Below are 26,437 nucleotides of genomic sequence, written 5' to 3'. Positions count from 1 at the left end.
ACATCCTTGTAGGACTCTGTACGTGACTGCTGCTTCCAGTCATGCAGCTCATGGAGCAGAGGGCAAATTCAGCCTCTGTGCCCTGTCCCATCGCTCTTCTTTGCCCTCCCCGTGAACGAGCGGGCTGAGAGATGGGGACAGAGCTTTTAGAAAAGCCATTCTCAGAACTGGAGAAACCCACCCAATTCACCCAGGTCTCCACCAGCCATCGGAGGTGTAACATGGGGAAACAGATGTGGCTGAATCTTTCTACCTCACCACTTTGTTTTGTTTTTAGAGGTGATTACTCTCATATCACCTCCTGACCTCATGAAGTCCTGGGTATGTTTAACAGCTGAATTTGGGTGGAAAGCTTCCTGTCTCATTCAAAGAAGTTAATATCAATGCACAGATTAAACTGCAGACAGGTAAATCTGTGCTCCCAACTCATGTTTCCAGCTGTTTAGTAGGCACATTTCAATAAAGCAAGAGAAAGCACTTCACACCCCTCCATTCCCTGCATGCCCATCACTGGGGGGTATCAGTACGCTCTTGCTACACCTTGTGAGGAGGAACAAAACAGAGACATTTGCAACACATGGGAAGATTACAATTTCTGGAATATTGCAGTGAGTTCAAAGGTGACATTCATATTCAGAACGGGAAACAGCAGCCAGGGCTATGCTGATGGCACCTTTAAAACCAAATGCCACTTTGCTGTTGTGGGGCCTTTGCACAGCAGCAGCTGTGAAGGCCCAGCCTTCCCTTACTTCACGTCAGTTATTTTGTAGCTGTCTCCTCTGTCACATTTCACATAAAAATGCAGATCAATGGTGTTTCAGATTTGTGTCCCATCCACATGCTTCCCCAAATCTATCCCCAGGCCAGCTCGAGATCTGATAAGCATTTCAAGACACCGTGGGCACAGCAGAGAATAGGCCTGTGCTTACCCTCCGTCCGGTACCCTTATGTACCACTGGCACCCGCTCCTCTCCCGTGAGTGCATTAATATCCAATTTGCTGGGGTCCTTGCAGCGTTGCCTCCTCTGCTTGGGCTTGTCTGAAAAATTCTGGAGTGCAAACAAGACAATCTTAATGAGACCGGACAACTTAATGAGCCCGGATGGCTACAAGCCCTGCAGGAGAATGACGCAGATGAACACCCACGGGACAGGGATGTCCCCTCAGATTTGGGCAAAGTAGTGGGAGCAGCACAAGCCGGCCTCTTGCCGCAGTGCCAGTTTTCAAATGAGTATTAATTGTTTGCTGTAGGCATAAAAGTGTTTGCAGTGTACCCCACTTTGCCTGAGTGCTCCACCACTTTCTAATTCCCTGTCAGTCTGCTCCCAGCTGATGTACAGGCAGCTGTAAATGGGGTGCCCTGTTCCTCCGCAGCTCGTCCGTGCTTTGTTTTGCCTGGATATCAGCTGTTCCCACTGCACGGCTGCTCTACCTTATCTTTGGGATCACAGCCCTTCAGGATTGCAGTGTACAGTTACAGATGACTTGTTGCACACCCACTGCACACACCAAGCCCCAGACTCCTGTCAATGTGCAGACATGGATGCAGCACTACAATAAACTACTGCAGGCCCTGATTCCCAAGCAAGGGTAACAGAAAGTGGTAGAAAGGCATTTCCACTCCTGTTCCACCATCTGACTGCTTCTAGCAGTGCTCCTGAGAGCCTGGCCTTGCGCACAGACCTGTGTGTGTCTCTGGATTGTGAAAAGCCAGCGTCCTCCTGCCCAAGCAAACACTGAGCTCCTCATCTCTCAACTCTGAAGAGCCCCAGCACATTACCCATCTCGCCTGTGCTCCAGGCTCCTGCACTGCAAGCTCCAGGGAATCTCTACTTCAGGCACACAAGCTCCTGCGACTAAGATGCAGTCTTTTATGCGTGTTATCACATTTCTCCCTACTCCGTTCCGCGCGCTGTGCTCTGCCTACCACATCGTCTAATAGGCTAAAGAGGCTGAAACCTGAGGAGCAAATCAACCTGTGAAACCAAGAGGGGGATGTTCCTGCTACTGCCAGCACAATCAGACAGATTTTGCATTCCACTCACTGCCACTCTGCTCTCTGACAGTGCCCGTGGCTATGTGCCCACAGCCTGTGCAGCCTGCAATGCAGTGGCTTTGGTTCAGTTTTCAAAGCAAGGAACGCTGCTCTGCAGAGAACCTGCTCACTGAGGGCCTCAGCTAATGCAACACTGCCTAAAATGACCCCAAATGCAAGGGAACCCTTAGTCCTTGAGCATCCCAAATGCCTCCTTCCGTTTCTCCCCCTATCCCCAGTGCTTCTGAAGACATCAGACTAATTCTGTGTGTCACTGGGCAGCTGGATGCCCTGGGCTGGAGCTGGAGGACAGACCTTGGGGCAGGAGCACGCAGCTCAGCAAGAGGCTTTTGTTGCTGCACAGTGAACCATGCCCACCTCCCAAAAATGTGACAACCTTGACGAACACCACAAGCCATGGTGCAGGGAAAGAGGCTAAGTTTTGAGACACTTCATGGAAGCCCTGAACTCAAGAGCAACCACAAAAAAAAAAAAAACAAAAAACAGCACTAAAGGCAACAGACAGGGCAGACAAAGACACACACACGCCACCAAAGGCCACCCTTACTGTGCCGAAGCCAGGAACGTCGAGTGTGTAGTCAGATTGCTGACGGAGCCAGTCAAGGAGACTCTTATTTGGGACAGCCTTCTCTGCTTGGCTGCCTGCAGCTGGGACTGGCTGTGGAGTTGAGGTAGCAGCAACCGGCCCATCTGGGAGGGGGGTGTTCTGGGGAGGCTGCGGCTGATCTTCCTGAACGTCCTGAGGTGAAGGGAAGAGCCAAGGGAGCTCATTAGCAGCACGCAGTAATGCATTCGTACCCACAGAGAGATCCCAAAGCAGCTCATCTGCCTCCACTGGTTGGAAGCCAGGCTGGCTCCTTAATCCCCATATTCCCATTGCCTGTTCCTTAAATCACCACCTACCAACATGTTATGCTTCCACTCAGCTCCCAGCACTGCCAGCACAGATGGGAGATGCTTCTGCATCTCACCTGGAAACACCTTCATGACCAGGAGAACTGACTCTCCCTCAGGATCACTCCTAAAAGTGGTCTGAAGGGACTGCTCTTGCTCCCAGTGCTCATTCTGCCTTGAGCGGATCCCAGGGCAGAAGGAAAAGGGATGCAAAAGCCTCTTGGCAACAGCTCAAATGCTGTCATGGACCTTTTCTCATGTTCTCTAACCTCACGCCCTCCCTGATCTGCAACAGCTGCTTGTGATAATGCTTATCAGGACTCCAACGCTCCAGAGAGAGTGTTGCAAGACAGAGAGTACTTCCCTTCCTCCTTGGAGTAGGATTTGCTCCTGCCTGCTCCAGCACAAGCCCAGCTCTCCTGGAGGAGGCCCCACATTGTAACAAGGGAAACAGATCTCGTAGAGGAGGGTTGGACCATGAGACAAATTGTGCTGATTGCATCAGGGCCATGCGAAGGGGGAAGCATTGACCCACCTGCAGCCTTGTTGGAAGAGGCCTCTCCTTCAGGAAGATGAGGTCCATCCCTTCTACATTTTTTCTCCTGCCCCGTCTCCTCCTCATGGCAGCATCATCTCTTCGGAGGCTGCCATTTACAATTTGTCCTGTGACAGGATGGATTAACCCTGCCTGGAGAATGCCAGATAAGTCCATGCCCAGGGAGCCTTGGAGGGTGTTCACAGTCCCCAGTTTGGGCATGTTTGTATTCAGGGGGAACGGAGAGGAGTTCCCTGGGGACCCATCAGAGTTTCTGGACAAGTCCACAGCTGCCTCACGCCAGCCGTTCAGCACAATGGGAGAATGAATGTGGGTTGCTGCTAACTGCTCCAAGCTCCTCTGTTTGGCATCTCTCTCCACCTCGAATTCGTACAGCCTCCTGTGTTTCCGCTCATCCTTTGCAAAGGCAGGAGTCAGGAAGCCTTCCTGTGTGGAACAAAGCCACAGAGAGGTTTACGGCTGCTCGCACACTGCCACGGGCCACAGCTCACGCAAACGTCCTTCTGCCAAGGTGCTCGAGCCCTGGGTGCTCCACCAGCTGCTGGAGGGACGTGTTGGGGTCCCAGGCCAGCTCCTGGCTCTGTGCTATTCCCAGCAGTGAGAGATGAGAGACTCACGGGGCAGCGCCCTTTCCTTTGGGACAGCAGGACATTGTCCTCTTGTCCTCCCTGACCACGCCAGGGGTTTCAGCAGCAACTCTGGAAGCCCCTCTGCAGCCACAGGAGCTGTGGAGCTGCCACTGAACAGCCTTCCCCCCCCAGACTGCCAGCCCTCAGCGGAGGGGACTGAGTGGCCTAAGCTGTGTGTTACAGATGTGAGAAACAAAGTTGTGTTTTCCCAATAAAAGGTGTTTTTGCAGTGGAAAATTCCACTAATCTAGCATATTCAAAAGTGATTGTGTAGCACAGCACTGGGGAGTATGTTAAGCTGATAAGGGGAAGGTCCCACTGTCCCAAAATAAGGAGAAGAGCTAAGAAAAACAGGACAAGCAGCATGAAATCAGTAAAAACAAAAATCACAGGCCTTCTGGTCATGAAAGAAGAAGGAAAAAAAAAAAAAGGAAAAGGAGAAATTAACAGCTGGAGAAAAGGAGAAATTAACAGCTGGTCAAACAAAATTGTACACATGTGGTATAGAAGTGTGTGGAGTAGGTTGTGAACCTGCAGTACTCAGCCAATGAGGAAACGGGAGAAATCAGGTGTTGGGAAATAGTTGACCATTCCCACGGTTATGGTAAACTTTTACTGTGAGCTCCTGCTTGCAGGACGCTTGTCATTGCAATCACGAATAAAATAGCTTCACAGAAGATCCTGTCTGAAGAAAATTACTGAGATTTTTCTCACATCAACCACAAGTGGCACCAAGAGGCAGTGAAAACCCAGGCCCTGATTAGGAAGCTACTGAGCACCTGTGGGCAATGCTTCACCACAGCGTCCTAAACCTGTCCCTGTCCGAGGGCCCCCTCACCTTTTGTACCTGGGAGATTAACACTCCGTTGTTGAAGCTGGGATCAGGGGCTTCTGACTCTGCAAAGCTGTTCCTGCTGCCGGCATTGCTGGCTACTGCTGGGGCCGCTATCAGGCTCTGTGTCTCGAACTGCTGGCTAGAGGAAGGCCACTTGCCCTTCAGGATGGCATGGCAGATGTTGTCAATGCGATTGATGATCACACGGTCCTGCAAAGAGGATCAGACAATGGCAGGCTGGGACTTCAATGACATTAACTCAGGTATGTCACCTCAGAAGCAAAGGCAAACACAACCCTTGTGACCTCCGTGCAGCAAGGAACTGCCCTGGGCCGGGTGGTCTCTGGCCTGCTGAGAGCACCCTGAGCCAGAGCATCCACGGGGAGCCACGTGCAGAGGAGGAGGGGGCAGAGCTGGGGCTGTGTGAGCCTCTGCTTGTCAGGACGAGGCAGTAACATTTGCAATATGAACAGCACTCATTTTTAACTCACCTTAGGCCATTCAGAGAAGGAGTAAAGTGTCTTCTCCTGCAAAAGCTGGGCTATGGTCGGTGCCCGGGCATCCTGAAGATCATCAATCTCCCCAGGCAGGACAGAAGTCGAACTCTTGCTCTCTTCCTCTGAGTACTTCTCCAGACCATCTGAGAAAATGACAGAACAGAGCCCATCATCACCCTCCCTCCCCTACCACCTCAGGTAGCACCTCTTCCCACCTTCCCAGCTTAGTGCCCAGCAGGCCCCACACAAATCCCATTCCCCAGCCAGTGACCAAGCAATGCAGCAGTCCTGGGCCATATTGGGCAGCCCACAGCAGTCAGGAGTGGGCAACTGGCACTCCCGTGAGCTGAGTTCTGGGGCTTTTATGGCAGTGGCCCTCACACCTTCCCCAGCGACACAGCCAGAGCCCTGGGCGGGCAGGCGAGGAGGGCAGGAGCCTTACCAGAGAGAGCCGTTCGCTGAAGGGCTGCTGTGGGTCCTGGCAAGCCCTGCCAACAACTCTTTCTCCCCAGTCACATCAACTAGAAGGGCCCCAGTGCCTGCAGAGGGGTGGCTGCTTCAGCTGGCTGGACAGCCCCGAGGCTTTGGCACTGAGGACAGTGAGCCCTCCCATCCCAGTCGGAGGTGACTGTCAACCAGAGGGAGCTCTCGGAACCCTACCTTGACTCTGGCTGCTGCCAGCTTTCTCCTCCTCATCTCTGATCTCACACTCTTCTTGCTTCATCCCCGGGGGCTCAGGGTGCGGGGCTTCTCTACAGCCTGCCTGCCCCTCGGACCCTTGTCCCCAGTCCTCCTCCCTGGCATGGGAGGGTTCTGCCCCTGGGGGTCCCACTGGAGGTGCAGGCGGGCTGAAAGCCTGGCTCTGAGCCTGGCCAGGCAAGTCCTGCAGGATGCTCTCCTCCTCCAGGCCGTGGTCCTCCCTTCCCTCTGGCCCAGGTTCCCCAGGGCCTTCGAGTGTCCCTAGCCCCAGGGCCTCTCTCTCGCCATTCACGGCTTCGGGGCAAGTGTCCTCGGGTGTGGGGAGGCCAGGGCTCTGCTCCTCGCCCCCCAGTTCGTTAGTCTCAGGGTCACAACCAGCTGTGGTCCTTGGACCACTCAAGTCTTCTGCAACATCTGCTGCCACCTCAGAGTTATCATCGTCCTCTTCCTCCTCCTCATCCTCCTCACTGTGGCTCTGACTTGGGGCTGACTTTGCTTCCATTCCTTTCTCCTGCAGCAGATTAATGAACCTCTGCTCAGGAGGAACCTTTATGTCATAGTTATGAAGACTGGAACCATACAGCCCCATGCTTATGACTCCTTCCATGGCACCGTGCTCAGGTGCAGGGCTGGTGAGGTCTCTCTTCTGCTGCAACGCTTCACAGAGCTCTGCTGGGATGCTCTGTGAAGGGTCACTTTCGGGAGTAGAAGGCGAAGGCTCAGCTTCTCCATTCTGACTGTCCATTTGGTCACAGCCAACCTGCAATCCCTCCAGGAAGGAAGTCTCTCTCATGGCCTCTGCATCACAGCTGGACGGATCCTCGTCCCCCTCTAGCTTGCCCTCAGAGAGTTTAGCAATACCGCTTCCAATATCTGTGCAACTTGGGCTGTCCCGGGCAAGGGAGCTTTGCTCGCTGTTACAGGCCTTCTCGTCGTACATCATGCACATCAGTGAGTCCGGCAGAGAGCTCTCATCATAGTTACTGGACATGATGTCCCGGACCTTGGACATGAATGTTTCACAGTTTGCATCTGGCGGGCTGCCCCCAGACTGGGACATAGTGTTGTCAATGCTTTCTAGCTTGATCTGACTCTCAGATTCATTCTCCAGGGATTCACAGGTTTGGTCCACCTGGCTGTACAGAGGGGAACTGTAGAGTTTGGAGTTAGTCTGGTAAAGGCAGCACAGGGTTTCTGAGCCTGGGATCCCTGTTCTTTTATGCTGGGCATAGTTTCTGTACGCATCTAAAAAAGACAGCTGAGGGTCATTCATGATGTAGTAGTCAGTGCGATTCAGGCCATGCTTGGCGGTGCCGATTAGCAGGTCCCGATCGTGTTTGCCACACTCCCACCACACTGGCAGGTAGAGGCTCGGCCGGCACAGCTTGAGCCGCTCGTGGAGCTGTGGACACTTGAGCACCTGCTCGCGCACCTTTCGCAGAAGCTCGATGCGGTACAAGGTTCGGGCAGCACGTTCCTCTGTAATAGGCTCCACGTAGATGTCAGGGTCGGGGGGACCTACAACAGGAACAAAAAAAACAAGGCCCCATTACACTGGCTGATAAGGGTTACTCAGAGGCAGCGATAAGCTAGGTGAATCTTAACTCTTGCTCAGACTGCAGGTGAGGTGGGGGCAGTGGTTGATGCCACCACTGAGCCTGAGTTTCCCAGGGTCACCACCTTCCATTCGTTTGCCACCGAACGGCCACATTAGAGTAAACTCCTGACTTGATCAGCTGAACCAAAAGAGGCACTTGGCTGCAGAGGATTTCAACATCTTGCCTGAACTCTGCTCCATCACAACCCGCAGCGCTGCATGGAGAGGGGCTCCCTGGGGTGTGAGCCTCTGGCAGTCCTTCAGCGGGTTCTCAGGGCAGGGAGTCTTTCAACTCATGTGGCTCTTTTCATGAGTAACACCTCCATATCCATACCTAAGGCTTTAACACACATCTCTAAGGAACTGTGCACGATACCAGACCTCCAAGTAGCTCTGAGCTGAGATCCCTTCTGCTGCCATCAGACGCAAATCACTCTGTGCTTAAACAGCAGCCAAGCAGCTTTTTTTTTCATCTGCCACATCCTGTGTGTGCCTCATTTCTGGGGTTATGTTGGGTGCTCCCAGAAGAGATTCCCAGTGTGTTGGCCAGACTTCCCAAGTGTCTTGTGGCAGCTTCAGACCCCTTTTGCCTTGCAGGAGAGCTCCTCCATTAGCAGGGCAGCATGCATGGGCACTGTGCAGACTCTGTCCACTCCTAGCAAAGAGGTGCTTGGGCAGAAAGCAGCAACACAAACTGCACAAACATCCCTCAGCTTCAGTGTGGAAGCGATATGAACGGCTGCTTCTCTAATTCTCCTCCCTCACACCTAAAGGTCACTATCTCGGATAAAATTAAGGGCGATTTCATGGGATAACTCCATGGAATGTGTGAGAACAGAGGCTGGAGCCTGTCTGGCAGCTCTACTTTCCTGTTGCACCAGAGAGGCGGTACAGAGTGCTGGGAGGGCAGCCAAAAATACGGGTGTCTCCTGTAAGCCCATGACTCTTGCTACCTCCTACCCTCCCTGAAACTCCTCCCTTGGTGTTCTGCTCCATGACAGGAGCTCTAGTGAGACAATTTCTGGCCCAGGGCTTCATGGACCTCCCACAGGCCATACAGTTTTCACTCACCATCCTCTTTCCACAGCGGGAGACCACAGACATTCTTGCACATGGCCACAAAGCTGTAGAAGTACTTCTCTAGGCTCTCATCTGTCTTCTTCTCCAAACGAGAGATGGCTCGGAACTGAGTCCAATCAAAGGTCTTTTTCTCCTGATCATAGATGACCCCAAAGGAGGAGACGGTGCGGTAGAAATCTGCCTGCTCCCTCCTGGTCCACCTGTGGGGCAGAGAAGAAGATGTGAATGCCACTGAAACATGTTCTACTGCCAGCATGGGCAAGACAGCAGGCTGAGAGGATCAGAGGGAACTAGCAGTTACTGCACAGCAGTTTTGGGGGAGCTGGCAGGAGGAGCACACTGAGGAGCACTGAGATCCTGAGGTCTCAAGGTGTACAGCGAGGAGGACTGAAGGCCACGGGCACTCTGACTCTTGGCTCACTGTGGTGTCCAAACAGCAGCACAGTTCCTGACCGTGCTGCCAATGGGACACAGGCTCCAGCCCAGCTTCTGTGGAGGCACAAAGCTATCACCCCTACTGGCTTTCTGCCAAACTGAGGTTGGTCTCTTGACCTCCATGGAAAAGTCAACCCTATGGACCAGGAAATTGAAAGGAAGCTCCTTGCAGACAAAGCTCTCATCCAGCCTCTTCAGGAGGTGAGCCGGGACTGGGGCTCATTGTCATTAGGGTCCTAGTAACAACCACCCTGATAACAGGAGTCAGCAGGATTCCTGGGTGGCAGGGGCAGGTGTCACCCCCTCGTGATTAAAGGAAAGCAGCCCCGGTGATGGAGGCTTTCAGTTACAGCACAGTTACAGCAGAATTTTCACCCTGCCTCAGACCCTCTGAGCTTTCATCTCATGGGGATGAGGCAAAGGAATGATCCAGGAGAGAAATGGCGAAGGGCACACTGGGTACATACAGCCCTGGGCAGGCAGAGCACAGAAAAGCAGGCTGCAGAGAAGAGGTTAGGGTACAAAAAGTAGGGCAAGAGCAGGAGCAGGTCACGGCTGTAGGTGAGTGCTGTGTGCTAAAGAAGTCTTGAAGTCAAATCTGAACTCCTCTGAATTACATCTCTGTGCCAGTGCCTGCAAGCAGCTGGAACATGTCAAGGGAGATCAGAAGCGATGACAGCTCCCAGTGCTCCAAAAGCAACCAAAATACACCCGGATTAGCATTTCCACCCCTGTTTCCAGAGGCTGTGAGTATTCTGTAGAGCTGTTTTACTCCAAAACGAAAAATGACATGAATGAAGCCAATAAAAAAATCAATGATCCAAACCACTGAGCCCAAAGCGGAGCTTGTTACAACGCTTCAAATTAAAGGCTGGTAGAAGCTACCTAGGACACACCTGGGAGGAGACCACAGAGTTAAAATGCAGAAATATCAGGCTGTCGTGGTGTCCACAGCACAGCCATGTCCTGACCACTGTGAGGAGCACTGGTGTCCCCCACCTTGGAGAAGAGATGGTACAACTGGAAGAGGATCAGAGGAAGAGCAGTGGGCTGGAGCAGCTTCCTTACAACCACGCAGTGAGCAGGGGGATGCTGCGCTTCCAGTAATACCATCCTCAGGGGCAGTTAAAGGCAGGTGGGAAGGTACAAGTGCATCAGAGCTTCCCACGGCAGAACTAGGGAGAAGCACGTTAAATGACAAAGAGATATGCTCAAAACGGGTGAAAGGGGAGAATTCAGCATAGCTGAATCCCTGAACTCCTGTCGCAGGACAGCACAGACACCAAATGGTTACGTGGGCTCACACAGCACGGACACATTCACAGAATATGACACCAGGGAGTACTGCTGACAACAGAGAGGGCCTGCAGTGCAGGACACGCCAGAGCTGGGCGCTGGGGACTCAGTGGTGCAGGAAGGACCCTGCCTCACACCCTGTCCAGCTCCTGCAGAGCCACTCTGGGTGCCAGACCGTGGTCCTGCCAGCATTCCACTTGCTGGAATGCAACAAAATGGGAGAACGCTGCAATATGCCCCCAGCGGGCTCCTGAGGCTACTAACAGGAGGCTAAGGCAGTGGTGTGCGAGCCACGAGGGGTGGAAAGTCTAAGCATGCAGGCTGTGACAGCAGCCATCCGCCACCCCTCAACCACGATGGGTCCTGAGTGCACAAAAATGCTCAGCAGTACCCATTCTGCTGCAGGGCAATCCCTAGCCCAGCCAATGCTGGATTTGACCCTGAAGAGATATCCCCAGCTTCCTTTCACGCTGTCACCAGCCGCTACCTACAAACTAAAATGGAGGCTGAGCCCTGGGGCCACAAGGCTCCTTTGGGGCTGGGAGCAGAGTTCCCAGGCGCAGGAAGGACACACACACCTGCGTGGTACGCTCACAGCCAGCCTTGCTGAGATCCACCTTGGTAAACCCAGGGGGGCAGGGAATTCAGCAGCCCTCAGTCAGCCTCGAGAAGGACCCTCCGCCTGGGTCTGCTGCTCTGTTACCTTTTCTGCATTTCTTTGTTCACCGAGTCCATCTCTGAGGCTCTCCTGAACATCTCGTCCTGCAGCCAGTATCCATGGTTACCGGGCACCAGCATCTCGGCGCGGGGAGGCAGCTCTTTGCGGTTGCAGCGCTGGTAGACAGTGACGAGCCGCCGCAGTCTGGCCGTGAGGGCGGATGAGACAGGCCAGCAGGATCTGTCTGAGTCGGAGCCATCCTGGGCTTCAAACATCAGCAAGGACATTAGTATTTAATGCACGCCGCAAAGCCACGAGTTCACGCGTGCTGCTGCCCGGCTCTGAGAGCTCCCTCCTGTCTTCTCCCAGGGAGAAATGAGTGACCACGGTTGGGAAAGGGGGGCTGCGGTGACCACCCCTGGGCTTTGTACCCTTCAAGCTGCTGGCTCACACACTCACCATGTCCGAGCTTCCTTCAGAGAGGGCCCAGAGGCAGAGGTCTGCAGTCCCCAGGACCCCCGCTGCCTCCCACCTGCTCAGCAGAGCGGCTGGCCAGCCTGTAGCATCCGCCAGCACTGCCCACTGCACTGCCAGCACACACCCTGCACAGGCAACTGCATAGCCAGGACAGGCTGACAGCTTCCAGCACCCATGGCTGGCTTTGGTACCACTCTTTTTTGGGACCCTGGCTGCCCTGCCACAGGGCCCATCCCCGGGTCTTGCATGACGAAGGCTCTCGGAGCACATCTGCGCTCCCACCCCCAAAATGCTCTTGCCATAGCTGTGCTGGGCGATGGCAAAGCAAAGCCAGCCACCCCTCCTGCAGTGCTCCTGTAGGCTGGAGGCCAAACGGGCTTCAAATGAACCTCCTCTTCCCTTCATCTGCTTGTCAGCCAGGGTGCAGGGTGACCACTGTCACAGGTTAAGCTCTCATCCACTACCACAGGCCAGCACATCCCTAACCCCCTCCTGACCTCAGCAGCACCAGTGCTCTGGCTCAGGCTTTCCCGTGCCAGTCCCCAGGCAGCAACGTGCCACGCTGTGGGAGATACAGGCTCACCTGCCGACGGCTCATCCCGCTTCTCTCCAGCTTCGCCCACGCCAGCAGCCACGATGTCCTGCAGAAAGAAGCCATCAGCAGGGAGCTCTCCAGACCTACACTGAAGCCCCCACTGCCCCCCCCCAGCTCCGTGGCCCTGAAAGGGTCAGGGGCTGCAGGACTGGCAGGGCCACGTGTCCCGTGCCCTCACACACATCCCTCAGCACACAGGATCAGAGCAGTGTGGACAGGGGAGGTGCCAGTTCAGGTGAACACTGTTTTGAGCCCATGGGTGAGGTCCACCACAAGGACATGGGCTGTAGTGGCACTGACAGCCTCCAAATGAACCCCGAACCCCCATGTGTTGCCTGATCCACTGCTCATCCTCTCCACCAGGGCCATTTCTCTCAGGACCCTTGTGGCTCCTTTGCCAAGGCCCTGAGTGGCTCCTGGAGCCAAGTGCGAGAGCCAGGATCGCCCAGCCCTAACCCCAGCCCCCGATCCCTCTCTGCTCCCTGTGGGGCAGATGCTGTCCAGGTCAGCAGGAAGCAGCTGTGCTCCAGCAGGCAGAAATGACACGGGACAGAGCCTGTGCTTGGCACAGCAACGCCTGCACAGGGCAGGGCCACGGGCAGCACTGGTTCACCCACACCCCATGGCAGAGCTGAGCCCAGTCTGCAGCGTGAGGCAGGACAGCAGGCAGGGCAGCAGCAGGTGTGCATCGATCACCGTGAATCTCACTCACCTCCTGCTTTGGCAGCCCTTCCATTTTTTCTCCACTGCTCTCTTCCTTGTCCATGCTGCCCCTGGGTAAGACAGTGAATTAGTCCCTGGCAGTGGCAGTGCCTGCTGCCTGCAGGAGTGGGGGACCAGCAGGGCCAACCCTCTGACTCGTCCCAGGGAGCCAGCTCCCCCCTGCCTTCCCTGCTGCCTGCTGTGCTCACATCCACATCTGTTTCCTTCTCCCCTCACTGCGCTCTGTAAGCACAGCTCACCCCTCAGCAGCACCCCACTTCTAACGTGGCCCCCAGGAGTGAGCTGGACAGCCCACAGGGGCTCAGTTCCATCACCTGCCCACCTTTCAGCAGCGTCCTGAGCCCCGTCGCTGACGCCCTGCTCTGCAGAGAGCAGCTTCTCATCTGGCATGCCCACCTTCTCCAGGAAACACAGCGCTGGGTCTGCCCGCATGGCGTTGTACCTCTCGTAACCTGCCAGTGGCCACAGCCATCAAGGAGGAGAAAGAGAGAGTAAGACCAGGCCTGAGCCTGGTTCAGGTGAACCTCCGAATGTCCATCTGGCTCTCACACTCTTATTTGTGCTGCCGTGAGAGCAATTATCACCCACAGAAATGCAGAACCCTGGCCAGCTGCTCGGGTCCCTCTCACACACCGGCACCCAGCAGACCAGCAGGGTACATACCGTGCTTGAAGACGCCAATGAGCAGAGATTTATCAGCCTCAGCGTTCCACCAGTCCACGGGGATCTCCACGTAGTCGATGTCCGGCAGCAGCACATCCAGCTCCCTGTGGCAGACAAGGCACGAGTGCTCTCCCAGCCTCACCAGGCACTGCAGCACACTGGGCACTGCACACCCAGGGGCGGAGCGAGACAGGAACATCTGCCCCTTGGCTTGGGGGCCGATTGGTGGTGTCTGCTCCACTGCACCCACTGCCTTCCTCACCCTTTCTCCAGAGATGGGGAGAGCGCACAGCCCCTCTGCCCTCCCGCCTGAGCAATACCAGGGGAACGGAGCTTCTGTCTGCTGGGAGAAACCACCTCAGGCCAACCAGACCCAAAGGAACTGCACATCTGGCAGGGTGGATTGCAATGCCCCCTCCAGACAAACTTATGCTGATGGAGCTGTGCAGGTACAAACCACCCCGGGGAAGGCAGCTTGTCCTGCTCTGGGAAGTTAAGCTGAGTGTATCACAGTCCCCTCTGAAGCACCAGGAGCCCCAACCATTCCCGTAAGAAGCAATGCTGGGGTTCACTGTAAGTTCCTACCTGGCAGGGGTGCCCTCGAAGGCTTTGTCAGCAGCCTCCCCCAGCACCTCGGCCTTCAGGTAGTAGAGCATCCGCACCCGCAGCAGCACCCTGCCGCGGACACACAGAGGAACACACGCTAGCACGCAGGTGCTCAAAGCCAGCCCAGGGCCTGACCCAAAGGCCCTCGCTGAAGCATCTGCAGGGACATGCTGTGAGGTCAGTGAGGGCAGGGAAACCTGTCCCCGACGCTGTTTTCCCACATGGGATGACACATTTTCTCAAAGCCATCTGTCTCCCCGCAGGGTAGGCACCGGCCACACCCTGCCATGCCACAATTCCTGGCCCTGAGCTTTGCTGGGCCCTGTGGTCATGGGTTTGCTGCCCAGAACACTGCTCCCACCTCGTCAGCTGGAGGAGCATCACGAGAGCAGCCCAGCACGATGATCTGCATGTGCTGAGCCCTTCATGGCTCTCCCCCACCCCCTCCATGCTAAAGGAGCTCAGCCTGCAGCCCCCAGAAGCTGCTGCGGGCTCCTGCACTCACTTGTTGCAGTGCTGTTTGAGGTGCTTCTTGTAGCTGTCATCGTGCAGGACCACCTCAGGGTTGCAGGTAGCAAGCCAGTCTGCGTTCTTTATCTCAGGAAGCAGCATCTGGTTCTTCGTTTTCTTCCCCTTCCTGCCTCTGGGCACCGGCGCTGACAAGCCTGTAACAGCAAGCGGCAGCAAGTGAGCATCATGGGCACCACGGGCCAGGCCAGGCACCCCTGGCACGGCACTGTCCGGGCACAGCAGCACAACCAGGAGCTGGAGGAGGCCTTGCGAGGCTCCCAGATGCATCTCGGCGAGCCAGGGTTAGGGAGATGAGTAGAAAGGCGCACGTGCCCAGGGATCCAAACTGCTGCTACCGACCAGCAGGACCCACGCCACGCTGGGCTGTGGGGCTCGACACCCCCAGCACCTTTCCCCGTCTCTGTCTGCCCACCCAGCACCCCCTCTGCTGCTGCATCTGGGTGCCTGTGGCAGCCGCAGGGCCTGGGGGGGCTGCAGTGCCAGCCCCAGTGACCCCACGAAGCTCAGGGAGCCACCAGCAGCCCCTGGGCGCCAGCCTGTGCCCCAGGTGAGCTGTATGTAAATAATTAACACCGTGCCACAGCTCGGAGCCTCCTGCACCTCACACCTCTTCTTCCAGCCCCAGAAGTGGACTGAGGTTGCACAGGGTGATGAAACTCCTCCAAACGCAGCTGAGTGCCACAGCAACCTCACTCCTGTCTCCACGCCACAGTTTCTCCTCTACCCAAAGCCTAGGACCCGGGAGACACCTGAAAGCACTCAGTCCAGCTCATCAGACCTCCTGTGTCCCCTCCTAGCACAGAGCACCAAACATCATCACAGTCTTTGAGATTTTGTGCCAGAGACTAGGGGGGGGCTTGGCCTGACAGCTGAAAAGCTGTTTCAGAAAGGTGAAGAGGGATGACTGTAAAGAAGGACTGGGCTGGGTAAAATCATGGGAAGACTCGTTCCTCTGTCATTGCAACAGCTCTGATGAAACTGTCAGCCAGCACTGGATCAGGAGAGGAAAGATTTTACAAAACAGGCTGTTATCTTTTGATAACACTACAGGGCTGGCTGATAAAGCCAGTGAGCAGCACTCTGACATGCTGTTTAACATGACGTGCCATTTTTGTTTGCATCACATGAGATAGATGTGACACATCTCAGATGGATCAGAGCTGACAGATCTTGGGGTATTTATAACGCTTTTCAGCTCCGCCAAGTGTAGGTGAAGGATCTGTCAGTGAAGTGTGTGGGGTAAACCTGGAGTGGGAGACTATCTCCAAGAAAAACATGGGGATCACCACACAAACTGCACTGCCGTGAGTGCTAAGTGCAGTGCTGATCTCAAGTGATAACGAGATGTATAAAATTATCAAAGAGAAGCATGGAAGAGACCTTGGTCCCCGGGCACAGCTCTTACAGCCTTACCTAGACAACAAAGCCTGCTCCGAAATTCACTCTCCAGGGACGACACGGTAATTTTGGACACGAGTTCAAACAAGAGGCTCCAACATGCTCAAAGAACAGAAAATAATCCCGATGATCTGATATCTGGGGGTTGTTTCCTATTCCATACATCATGTGGAGGGCTATGTGGGAACCAGATCACTGGGGGGGTATTTGCACTGGGCAGACACACTGAATGGCAAAGCAATGTAGTTCCATCTGGCTGACAAAGATAAAGCAGTATCCAGTGGCTGGAGCTGAAAATTAAACACATTTCCAACCTTGAAATAAAATGTGAGTTCACAGCAGAACGGGGAAACGATGCCCGGTGGGGGCATTATTGCTCGAAGTACTCCAAGAGAGATGAGCTGCACCCTGGGCAGCCACTTCCAAGGCAGCATCTTGCAACTGTCCTGTCCTGCACGCGCATATGAAGGGGAAAAAAGTGCTGCAGCACTTCTGTCCCGTCCATCTGTGGGGTGGATCACAGCAGAGCTCTGGGGGGGTGCTGGCTGCAGGCTCTGCTCATCCTCTTGTAGTCACACTGCTACAGGATTGACAAGGCACAGTCTGCAGGAGGAACCAGCAGGGGCTGGAGGTATCTGCTGCTTTCTGCACATCTGGGGCACCTGGAGCACATCTTGCCTGGTCAGCTCTCTGCAAGCAGGAGATCTCAGGCTCCTCAGAGAGCCACAGCAGCACTTGATGTACATGTATGTCTGCTCTGCAACGGAGGCTCTGCTCTCCTCCACCTCCTGTGGTCAGGCTAGATGGTTTTGTTGTCCCCCTGGTCAAGATTCCACAGCCGGGAAAAGCCGTTCTGAGGAACTGATGGAGAAGCTCCAGGTTGCTTTCCTCTGCTAAATATCCAAAAGCATCATTTATAGTTCTGCTCTTTCAGTAGAGCATTACTGACCCTTCACTGAAACCGCAGCTTGTTCATTACTTGGCATTACCTAAATCAAGCCCAGTATCAGCCAGTTCATTTCTTACTCTTGCTCTGCTCTCCACAAGGCGCTCAAGTTCAGCCCCAGTGCTGCTATGGGCAGGGCTGCACGGCGAGAGCACGAGGCAGCACTGCTGAAGTGGCTCACTTAGCAAGAAGCAACTGGAGAAAGCCACTGAAAGCCACACGCTCAGAGCTCACCCTGCACAGACATTTCCAGACAGAAGGGAATGGTTATGCTGGGTCACAGAATGGTTTGGGTTGGAAGGGACCTTACAGATCATCTAATTCCAACCCCTCTGCCATGGGCAGGGACACCTTCCATCAGACCAGCTTGCTCCAAGCCCCATCTGGCCTGGCCTTGAACACCTCCAGGGATGGGGCACCCACAGCTTCACTGGGCAACCCGTGCCAGTGCCTCACCACCCTTGGAGTAAAGAATTTTTTCATAACGTCTAATCTAGATCCTACCCTTTTTTAGTTTAAAACAATTACTCTTTCTCCTATCACTACACTCCCTGACAGTCCCTCTCTAGCTTTCCTGTAGCCCCCTCTTAGGTTGCTGGGAAAAAAAAAAGCTCTCTAGAGCCTTCAGGCTGAACAACCCCAACTCCCCCAGCCTGTCCTCACAGGAGTGGTGCTCCAGCCCATTGACCACCTTCATGGCCCTCCTCTGGAGTCACACCAGTACACGTCTATGTCCTTCTTGTACTGGGGTCCCCAGGGCTGAACACGGTGTTCCAGGTAGGGTCTCACAAGAGTGGAGTAGAAGGGGATGATCGCCTCCCTCACCCTGCTGGTCACAGGATGCCGCTGGCTTTCTGGGCTGCAGGTGCACGTAGCCAGCTCCTGTTGAACTTCTCTTGAGGGTCTCAAGACTGCACCATGGTGTTTGATCACCAAGTAATGCTCAGCATGCCCTTGGGGTTCAGCAACAGCACTTCTCCAGAGGTGCTCCACCTGTACGCCACCGTCTTCAAACAGGTGGAAGAGCCTGAGGCTTCAGCATGGCTCGCTGTCCTTACTACTCACCTTGTGCCATACATCACCAGCTGCCCAGCAAAGCAGCACACAGCCGTGGGGCTTGCCCACCCTGCAGGAGTGCCAGGGACTCCCCCAACAGCTCGCCCAGCCCAACTCACCTGTCCTGAAAGTCACACTCAGTCGGTGGAGTCCTCTGACACAGAGCGGGCAGTGACCACGTGTCCCCGGCTGCAACCCACCAGCTGCTCCAAGGAGCCAGCACAGGCTCTGTCTTCGTACCATTAAAGACAAAGACCACTGTGGCTGAATGATGCCATCTACAGCTATGTGCTGTGCTGCAAGAAATGCCTACAGACAGCATATGCTGCAATGCAGGCATGGGGGTGAGTCTGCAGTGCCCCACTCCCCAGGCAGAGTAAGAGGGACAGCAGGAGAGCAGGACAAGAGCTGTGTGTGGACCCTATCCAAAGCTGAGGACAAACTAGGAGCCTCAGCCCAACAGAATCCAGATGCAATTAAATCTGAACATCTGGTATGATATGTGGGGTATTTAGACATCACACATGCTGGAAAATACATGTAGTAGTCTTCTGAACAGAGAAGGCACAGGCAAACATGAGGTAAAGGGTCCAATTAGGTGGAGTGGGAGAAGGCAGCATCGCCTTACGATGCAATTCTGCACTGCAGAGGTCTCAGGACAAACCAGCAACGCTGCACCTCCACCGACGGGGACACGCACTGCAGACCAGTGTGTCAGGGACAGGAACCACAAGCTGGTGACTGGGGATGAGATGGCTGCAGAGACTACAGCGCCAGCTTTCTCTGCCATAGTCAGGGCACTGGGCAGCCACAGGCAGTGCCAGGCAGTCTCAACATTAGCTTTAGCACTGGGCTGACCAGCAAGCAGGCAGGTCCCTGTGTGATGATCCACTCTGCATCCTGTGATGCCCTGAGGAACAGCCAGGCAATTCTGCACTCAGAGTGGAATAAGCACCCTCATAACTATCCCAGCCAACATGTTCACGTGGTCACCTACACCCCATGAGCTCACTGCACGATGTCCCCCAGCACACAAAAACTCTGAGAGTATTCATGAGCCAGGGAGAACTTTGTAGCCCCCTCTCCGAAAGCAGGGTTGCCATCTCTGCTCCCCCTGCAAGGCTCTGTTTGGCACTAGCCAGAGCCAAACAGGCACTGGGAGCAATGAAATGTCATCCCCCGCTCAGCCAGACCCTGATGCTGTCTCTGAGGTCTGTGGAGAGGCCAACTCCATGGCAGCCACTTTCTCTGTGCTTTCTGGCTGTTTCAAACAGCTTTGCTTTCAATTCTGCAGCCTTGGTCCTGCACACGGGCACACTGGTGGCGAGTACTGGTGCAATGGCAGAGAGAACACGCAATACCTGAGTGATTCTGCAGAGCCTGGTTCTGGCCATCCTTCGTTGGCGTGATGAGATCCCAGATAAAACTCTTTATCTTCTCATCCCCTTTGTAGTGTTTGACGCAGTAGACCAGCAAGGCCCGACAAATCATCTCCATGTCCTTCTCATTCAGGTGCCACTTGAACCGCCCATGGGTCAGGATATCTTTCCAACGTCCCCAGCTGAAAGAGCAGTAACAGGGATACAATAAACTCTCCTGTGCAACGAGAGACCTCGTTGGCACCTCTCTCCACAAGCTCACACAGTGGCACAGCTCCCAAGGATTGGGGGTGTCACGCCCCCGTATTATAGGAGCAGAGATGGGGAAGAGGTTTGCACGGGACTGAACAGGCCAGAGGTAGGAGCAGATGCTGGATGCCCTGACTGCCAGCTCCTGCTTTGCCCCCTAACTCTCCTTCCAGTCCAAAAGTTTGCTTAGAGCCTACCAAGGCAGGTCCCACTAGGGAGGCCATTGCTTGAAGAAGGGAACACTGCCTCAGGCATTCATTGCTCCGGACGGACAGAAAGTGACTGTGGCAGCTGGAGGCCCATCTCTGAAGCGGGCTGTGGTTGTTGACTCAAGGAGGGGGTGAGACTCACCCGAATATGAGCAGATTCTTCTCCACGCGGAAGCACTCAGCCCGCAGGTAGCGCCGGGTCTTCTCATTGAAGCGCCGTGAGCGCGTGGGTCGCTCATCCGAGTCACTGTCCAGCTCAGAGAACTCCATCAGCTCGTCCTCCTCGAAGGAGTTGTAGTGTTTGGTTTGCTTCCGCACCCGGGGCCTGTCAATGACCAAGCTCTCCTACAGGAACATAGAGAACACATCCAGGAATGGGTGGAAAAACCTGCCCTTTATCATGGCACAGTAAGCCCACCATGCTGCTCCCTGGCTCTGTTCACAACTCCCAGTACTGGCTCACCAGCCCTGGGGCTGGTCACCACCTTGCCACTACGATATCTGCTCCAAGCTCACTCCATGTGGCTTTGTCTGCACACACGAGGTAATTCTTGGCCAGCAGAAAATTCACCCTGAACAATCAGGCTGAAAGTCGGGCTCTCAGGGTTCAAACTACTGATGTTCAGCACCTGATTCAGCTCTGAATTACGCTCCTGGCTCTCCCAGGAATGCCTGGGACAAGCTGTGCTGAAGGAGGTGTAAATTCTGTTGGTAGGTGGGAGGAAAGAGAAGAAAGGTGGCTACAAGAAGGTGCAGGAGGGAGCAATATGAAATTAAATGGTATGTACATACTTCTTTTTCTTCCCATCACCCTGCTAAATGTATCTATGTCATCAGCAGCCCAGCTCGGGGCAGGAGGAGAGGGCTGGGACCCCGTCTGTTCTGCCTCCAGACATGCACTGAGTCACCAGCAGCCCCTCAGCTCTCAGGCACAGCAGGCAGAGCTGAGAACAAGAACGCTGCCCATGGGAGATGCCCCCAGAGATGCACGGGGAAGGTTTGGCAGCTTTGCTACCAGAGCAGAGGAAGCCAAGCACCAGCTCCCTGCAGCTCCAGCTGCCACATTTCCCATGGTGGCTGTGGGAAGGAGCCTGTTTGCCAGGGGGGGCAACAGGCAGGACTGCTGGAGCACCCATTCGTGGTCTGCATCCCCTTGCCCAGCCATGGTGATGGGCCTGCTGGATCCCCCCGGCTTTATTCCTTGCTCCCATCACTAGCCTGAAGGCAGGACAGCAGAGCTGCAAACGCAGATGCAGAAAGGAGCAGCACAATCCAAGCCTGTCCTTGCTTGATCCACCAGGCCAGGAGAATCCCTGGGAGGCTCCCCTTACTCCTGTTCATGTTTGGGTTTTAGAGTGGTTTGTTTCTAGCAAGCAAACTCGGATACTGAGCCTCACCCACATGGCCTCTGAACAACCCCCCAGACTTGTCTGAATGCGGGGCGTTGTATATCAGCTGTGGGGCACACAGGCCACGAGCTGGATCTTACCTTTTCGTTCTTGGCATCTGTATCGAGCTCTGCTATTTTGGCCCACTTTTGCCAGAAGTTTGGGTCATCTAAGGAAATGTCAGTTCTGTTTCCTGATGCTACAAAGCTGGCCTGGGAGTGAGAGAAGATGAGTGAACAGGATACAACCCACCATCCTGATATGCTTTCCCCCCACAGAGATCCGTAACACATCTGCCTGCAGCGGACAGCCTGGCTGCCACACAGGATCGCAGGATGGTTAAGGTTGGAAGAAACCTCTGGCGGTCACCTGGTCCAACCCCCTTGCTCAAGCAGGGATACCTGCAGCAGGTTGTTACACCCTGCACTGACACATGCCAGTGGGCTCTGTTAGAAAAGAAAGCTGAGCCCCAATCTGCTGCATTTCTGCCTGGAAACAGAGCCTGGGTTGTGCCGCCTGTAAGGGGAGGACAGCCAGATGGCATCCCCGTGGACACCAGGCGTCAGCGTGGCACAGAGCTGGCGCCTTGGGCTCCCTGCAGTGGGCAGGCTGCAGGAGGCTGCTCGTGTGGGGCTGTCAGGACCCCATGGCACACAGATCCCCGCAGCACGGCAGCCAACAGCTGCTGGCATTATGGAGGCCAGCAGCCAAGTCCTGCCACTTCCCCAGGGGTCTTCTTGCAGAGCCAAGTCTTGTGGCAGAAGAAGAATGAGGCTGGACACACAGGCTGTGGCCTGGCTGTGCTGAAGGTCCCACACTATCCTCCCACACTGCTGGCAGCCTTGGCTCCCACCTGCGTTTCTGTTTAGCAAAGCATCACACCCAGGCAGCACCAGTGTCCAGAAAGACAGGGAAGGTAACAGACTCCAGGTCAGATAAGCTCAGGCCATGAGCACGAGATGAGCCCTGTGACTTTTCCCAGACATGGAGCTCACCCAGGCTTTGAATTCATCCATCTTCTCCTGGGAGAGGCCTGACTGCTCACAACAACCCTGGGGAAAGGCTCCAGCTCTGGTCATGGCCTGCTGCCTCAGCAAGAAGCCCTGAGCACAGCAAAAGACCAAGCCCTCCACCTGGGATTGGAGCCTGCACCTTGCCGGCACAGTGCCCTGGCGAGGACACGCGGTGGCTCCACACCTCTCAGCACAGAGCATCTGCCCACACTGCTGGCCCCAGGAGAGAGCACAGAGGGACCTTACAGATCACCCAGTTCCACCTCTGCGATGGGAGGGACAACTTCTACTGGACCAGGCTGCCCAAAGCCCCACCCAGTCTGGCCCTGAACACCTCCAGGGATGGGGCATCCACAACCTCTCTGGGCAACCTGTTTCAGTGCCTCACCACCCTCTGAGTGAAGAATTTCCTCCTAGTGGCTGACATCCTGAGACAGGGTGTCCTGTTGCCTCCATGTCCCAGCAAGGTCTCACTCCTGGGCACAGAGAGGTAGGCAGGAGAGCTTGGCCTCTAGGCAGACACAGCTCCAGTCCAATGCAGGGAAGAGCTCAGCCCAACAGCACTGCACTGCCCCTGCCCAGAAACGTTCCCCCCCGCCACGGGAGGGAGTCCCCTTCCCTCCCAAGGAGCATGGCACACCTTGGCAAAGGTGGAGCCCTTCCCCTCAGACTGGATTGTGATGGTCTGCGTCCTGCGCTGGAGGATCTGATCGATGTCCTCCTCACAGAACTTGGATCCTTCATCCTCCTCATCCATGAGAGCACCGTAGGCACCCTTCCGCAGCAGGTCCTCCACCTCCATCTTTGAGAGCTGTTGAACCTGTCCGAAACACAAATGCGTCACCAAACCCTGCCAGCTGCTCTGGGCACTGGCATGGTGGGAGAAGGCTCTTCCCTGCCCCAGGAGGAAGGGTAGAGATGCCCCAAGCTAGCCCAGACCTCTTGCTGCCATGACAGAGGTCACTTCAAAATCCTGCTCGAGGGACTCATGGAATTCAGCCCTTGTCACACAGACACAGCGCTGCATGTGTCTGCAAGCCCCACGGCAGCACAGGGACAGCCTGCCAGGCTGAAGAGCAGCAGTGTGAGCGTGTGGGACTGGGCTCTCACTCCCCGGGAGCCTGCCCAGGTCTCTGCTCCAACGTGACAGTCACTTGTTATTCTTCCAGTAGTTACTCAGCCTCTTCCTCTCTCCATTCTTCTTTTCAGTTCTGCTCAGTACTGCACAATGCTCTCAAAACAGCCCTGCAATGGACTGGGTGGCCTGCTAATATAGCCAGCAAGCTCTTCTCATGAGGGACTGCAGAGCTGTGACAAAGGCTTTGCCCTCTTCAGCTCTTGGTAGGAGAGCAAGAGACACGCAGATATTGGCCAGCATCACCAGGCAATGGACCAGTGTCCTTGTGACAGTACCAATTGCTGCAGAAAGCTGTGTGCTTTGAGCCCAGGTGGGGTCCTGAGGCTTTTATCCCCACCTGGAGACATGGCCCTGCACGCCTGCCCCTTTCACAGAAGCAGCAGCGGGACAGGACGCAGGGGAAGGAGAAGCACCCCCCCAACACAACCCTCATGCCCATCCCCGCTCTGACAGCCAACCTACCCCGTTGGTGCTGCCCTTGCGGTTGATGTCCTGCAGCACAGCCTTATCCAGGCCCAGTTTCAGGCTGGCCTTGTCAAACATCTCCCGCTCGTAGGAGTTCCTGGTGATGAGGCGATAGACCTTCACCGCCTTGCTCTGCCCGATCCGGTGGCAGCGAGCTTGAGCCTGGGAGGAGGGCGGAGGGCACAGCTTCAGACACAGCGAGCCCGGCACAGCGGGGGTGCTGTGGCTTCTGGTAGCCCTACCTGCAACCCCTCCTCACCCACCACAGCCAGGTCAGCTCCCGCAGCCCAGGGCACCCTCCCTGAGTACTGTCAGCCCTCCTAGTGCTGCACCCCCTGTGCCAGAGCAGCCAGGTGCTGCTGCGCCCCTCTCTCTGGCTGGCAGGGGTGACGGGAGCCCTGCCGGGGGAGCTGCAGGCAGCCTGTCCCAGGCTGGCCCGTTACCTGCAGGTCGTTCTGTGGGTTCCAGTCTGAATCAAAGATGATGCAGGTGTCAGCAGCGGTCAGGTTGATGCCCAGCCCACCTGCCCGCGTGCACAGGAGAAAGACAAAGCGATCTGAATCGGGCTTGCAGAAGCGGTCGATGGCAGCTTGGCGCAGGTTTCCTCGCACCCGCCCATCAATTCGCTCATAGGTGTACCTGGTCCGAGAGGGTAAGACGTGAGAGCAGGGTCACAGCAGGGCCCGGACTAGCTGCAGCTACCAACCCCTTCTTGCTCCTTCCCCCAGGCTGTGTGCAGGCATGCAGACAGCCGGAACTAGGACCAAAGGAAGGGCCTGACTCCATTTTGTCACTCCTAGGACTAGCACAGTAGACCAGCAGCCCTGCAAAATGGCCAGGTCAGAACTGCCCAGGTTTGGAGTCTCTGCCCCCATCAACAGTAACTTGTAACTCGGATCCTTTGGTACATGGATGGGGACAGAATAGCCAAATCCCCACCCTGGGCTGTTTCCACTCTGTTTCCATGGTTTCTGCAGCGCAGGATGGACAAGACATGGAGGAAATGTGGTGAATGCTCAAGCCTGTACTAACCGCCTCTGAATGAGATAGTCTTCCAGGATGTCAAGGCAGCGCACCATCTGGGAGAAGATGAGCACCTTGTGCCCCCCAGCAATCAGCTTGGGAAGGAGTTTATCGATCAGCACCAGCTTCCCAGCTGCCTGGATCATTGCCTGCAGCTGGAAGTCTGGTGCCTCCGGGCTGTGTGTTTTACGGAAGTCTTCCAGGATCTTCTCCTCCGCCCCTGCCAGGTGAGAAGGGATGTGAGCTCTTGGTAAGACCGGCAGTGCAGCTGCCCACAGCCTCCTGTCCACGGCAACAGCATGCAAGGAACAGAATCCATGCAGTTGCTCGGATCTAGGGAGGCTGGCTAGAAACCTCCAGAAGCCCCTCTGCTCCCGTGACTCTACTCCTTCAGGGCTGGCACCAGCTCTTGACAGAACAAGCCACGTTGGGATGCAATAGAGGATTCCACTCTAAAATGCCCCAGGAACAGCTGTACATGGAGAGCCTGGGCAAGACCCTGAGGCTGGCAGTGCCCCTGAGGGCAACAAGGCAGGTCACTGCAGGCAGAGGGCCAGAGCTGGGTGAGCCCTGCAGGCAGTGACCAGTAAACGGTGCAGAGAGACATAACCCCCTCACCTCCTGTGCACAGCCCTCACCATTGATGAGATACGGGTGATTGCAGCACTTCCGCAGCTCCATCATGGTGTTGATGAGGTTGGGCATGTTGTGCTGGTTGGCACCCTTGGACAGGAAGGAGAAGTTCTTCTCCAGAATCGCCCGGTAGTATTTCTTCTGGATGTTGGTCAGCTCCACCTCAATGATGGTTTCCTGCTTGGGTGCCAGGTTCTTCTCCACATCATCCTTCAGCCGTCGCAACATCATGGGCTTCAGGATGGACTGCAGCTTCTTCACCTGCCAGAGCAAGCGCAGAGATTCACTCCCTGCATGGCAAGCATATGGTGACAACAGCAGAGGGGCCTGCAACACTAGAGCCTCTCTAGGCTGGAAACCCTCTACAAATGGTCCTGAAGCACCTGCACTGCTGACAACCAGGATAACTTTAGGATCTAGCTCCTGTGGAGCAGGCATGTGAGTGGCTGGCCCTGGGCCATAAATTCACACACTGTGGGCAGCCTTGGGTACATGTGTCTGCTGCAGGAGGAGGAGAACTGGGAGCTTTGCTAGCAGCTGAGCTGATGGGTGCTCCACGTGTCCATGCCTGCTCCCCTAGGATGATGAAGCCAGACACTGAAACAGCAATGAGGCAACCCAGGGGACCGTGCTGCTCCCCACTACCCATGCTCAAGGGGAACTTTGCAGGATGGTTCCCCAGGGTAACCTGACAGGGTGACAGATCCGTGGGC

General features: G+C 55.4%; 1 protein-coding gene across 5 annotated transcripts in view; it reads right to left on the bottom strand.

The window, feature by feature from the left end:
• The window catches only part of CHD6 (chromodomain helicase DNA binding protein 6), a 69,146-nt gene that overhangs the window by 6,074 nt on the left and 36,635 nt on the right, over nt 1-26,437 (bottom strand). For 4 of the 5 annotated variants that reach the window (XM_084296931.1, XM_084296932.1, XM_084296928.1 and 1 more), the window contains exons 14-35: nt 25,730-25,985; nt 25,101-25,311; nt 24,512-24,707; nt 24,066-24,230; nt 23,106-23,285; nt 21,554-21,664; nt 20,207-20,409; nt 19,589-19,788; nt 14,802-14,961; nt 14,276-14,365; nt 13,691-13,794; nt 13,350-13,479; nt 13,017-13,077; nt 12,293-12,350; nt 11,278-11,497; nt 8,835-9,043; nt 6,128-7,684; nt 5,462-5,610; nt 4,974-5,180; nt 3,486-3,932; nt 2,604-2,795; nt 930-1,049 (exon numbers count right to left, since the gene is read on the bottom strand). In XM_084296931.1, the coding sequence (XP_084153057.1) occupies nt 930-1,049; nt 2,604-2,795; nt 3,486-3,932; nt 4,974-5,180; nt 5,462-5,610; nt 6,128-7,684; nt 8,835-9,043; nt 11,278-11,497; nt 12,293-12,350; nt 13,017-13,077; nt 13,350-13,479; nt 13,691-13,794; nt 14,276-14,365; nt 14,802-14,961; nt 19,589-19,788; nt 20,207-20,409; nt 21,554-21,664; nt 23,106-23,285; nt 24,066-24,230; nt 24,512-24,707; nt 25,101-25,311; nt 25,730-25,985 (5,226 nt within the window). The remainder of the gene's footprint in view (nt 1-929; nt 1,050-2,603; nt 2,796-3,485; nt 3,933-4,973; nt 5,181-5,461; nt 5,611-6,127; nt 7,685-8,834; nt 9,044-11,277; nt 11,498-12,292; nt 12,351-13,016; nt 13,078-13,349; nt 13,480-13,690; nt 13,795-14,275; nt 14,366-14,801; nt 14,962-19,588; nt 19,789-20,206; nt 20,410-21,553; nt 21,665-23,105; nt 23,286-24,065; nt 24,231-24,511; nt 24,708-25,100; nt 25,312-25,729; nt 25,986-26,437) is intronic. The other variant, XM_084296929.1, reaches the window with a different exon arrangement.

The sequence above is a fragment of the Netta rufina genome (assembly GCF_964035555.1).
Source record: "Netta rufina genome assembly, chromosome: 16".
NCBI lineage: Eukaryota > Metazoa > Chordata > Aves > Anseriformes > Anatidae > Netta > Netta rufina.
The sequence above is the reverse complement of the archived record's forward strand: the minus strand, read 5'-3'. Positions and strand labels throughout refer to the sequence as shown.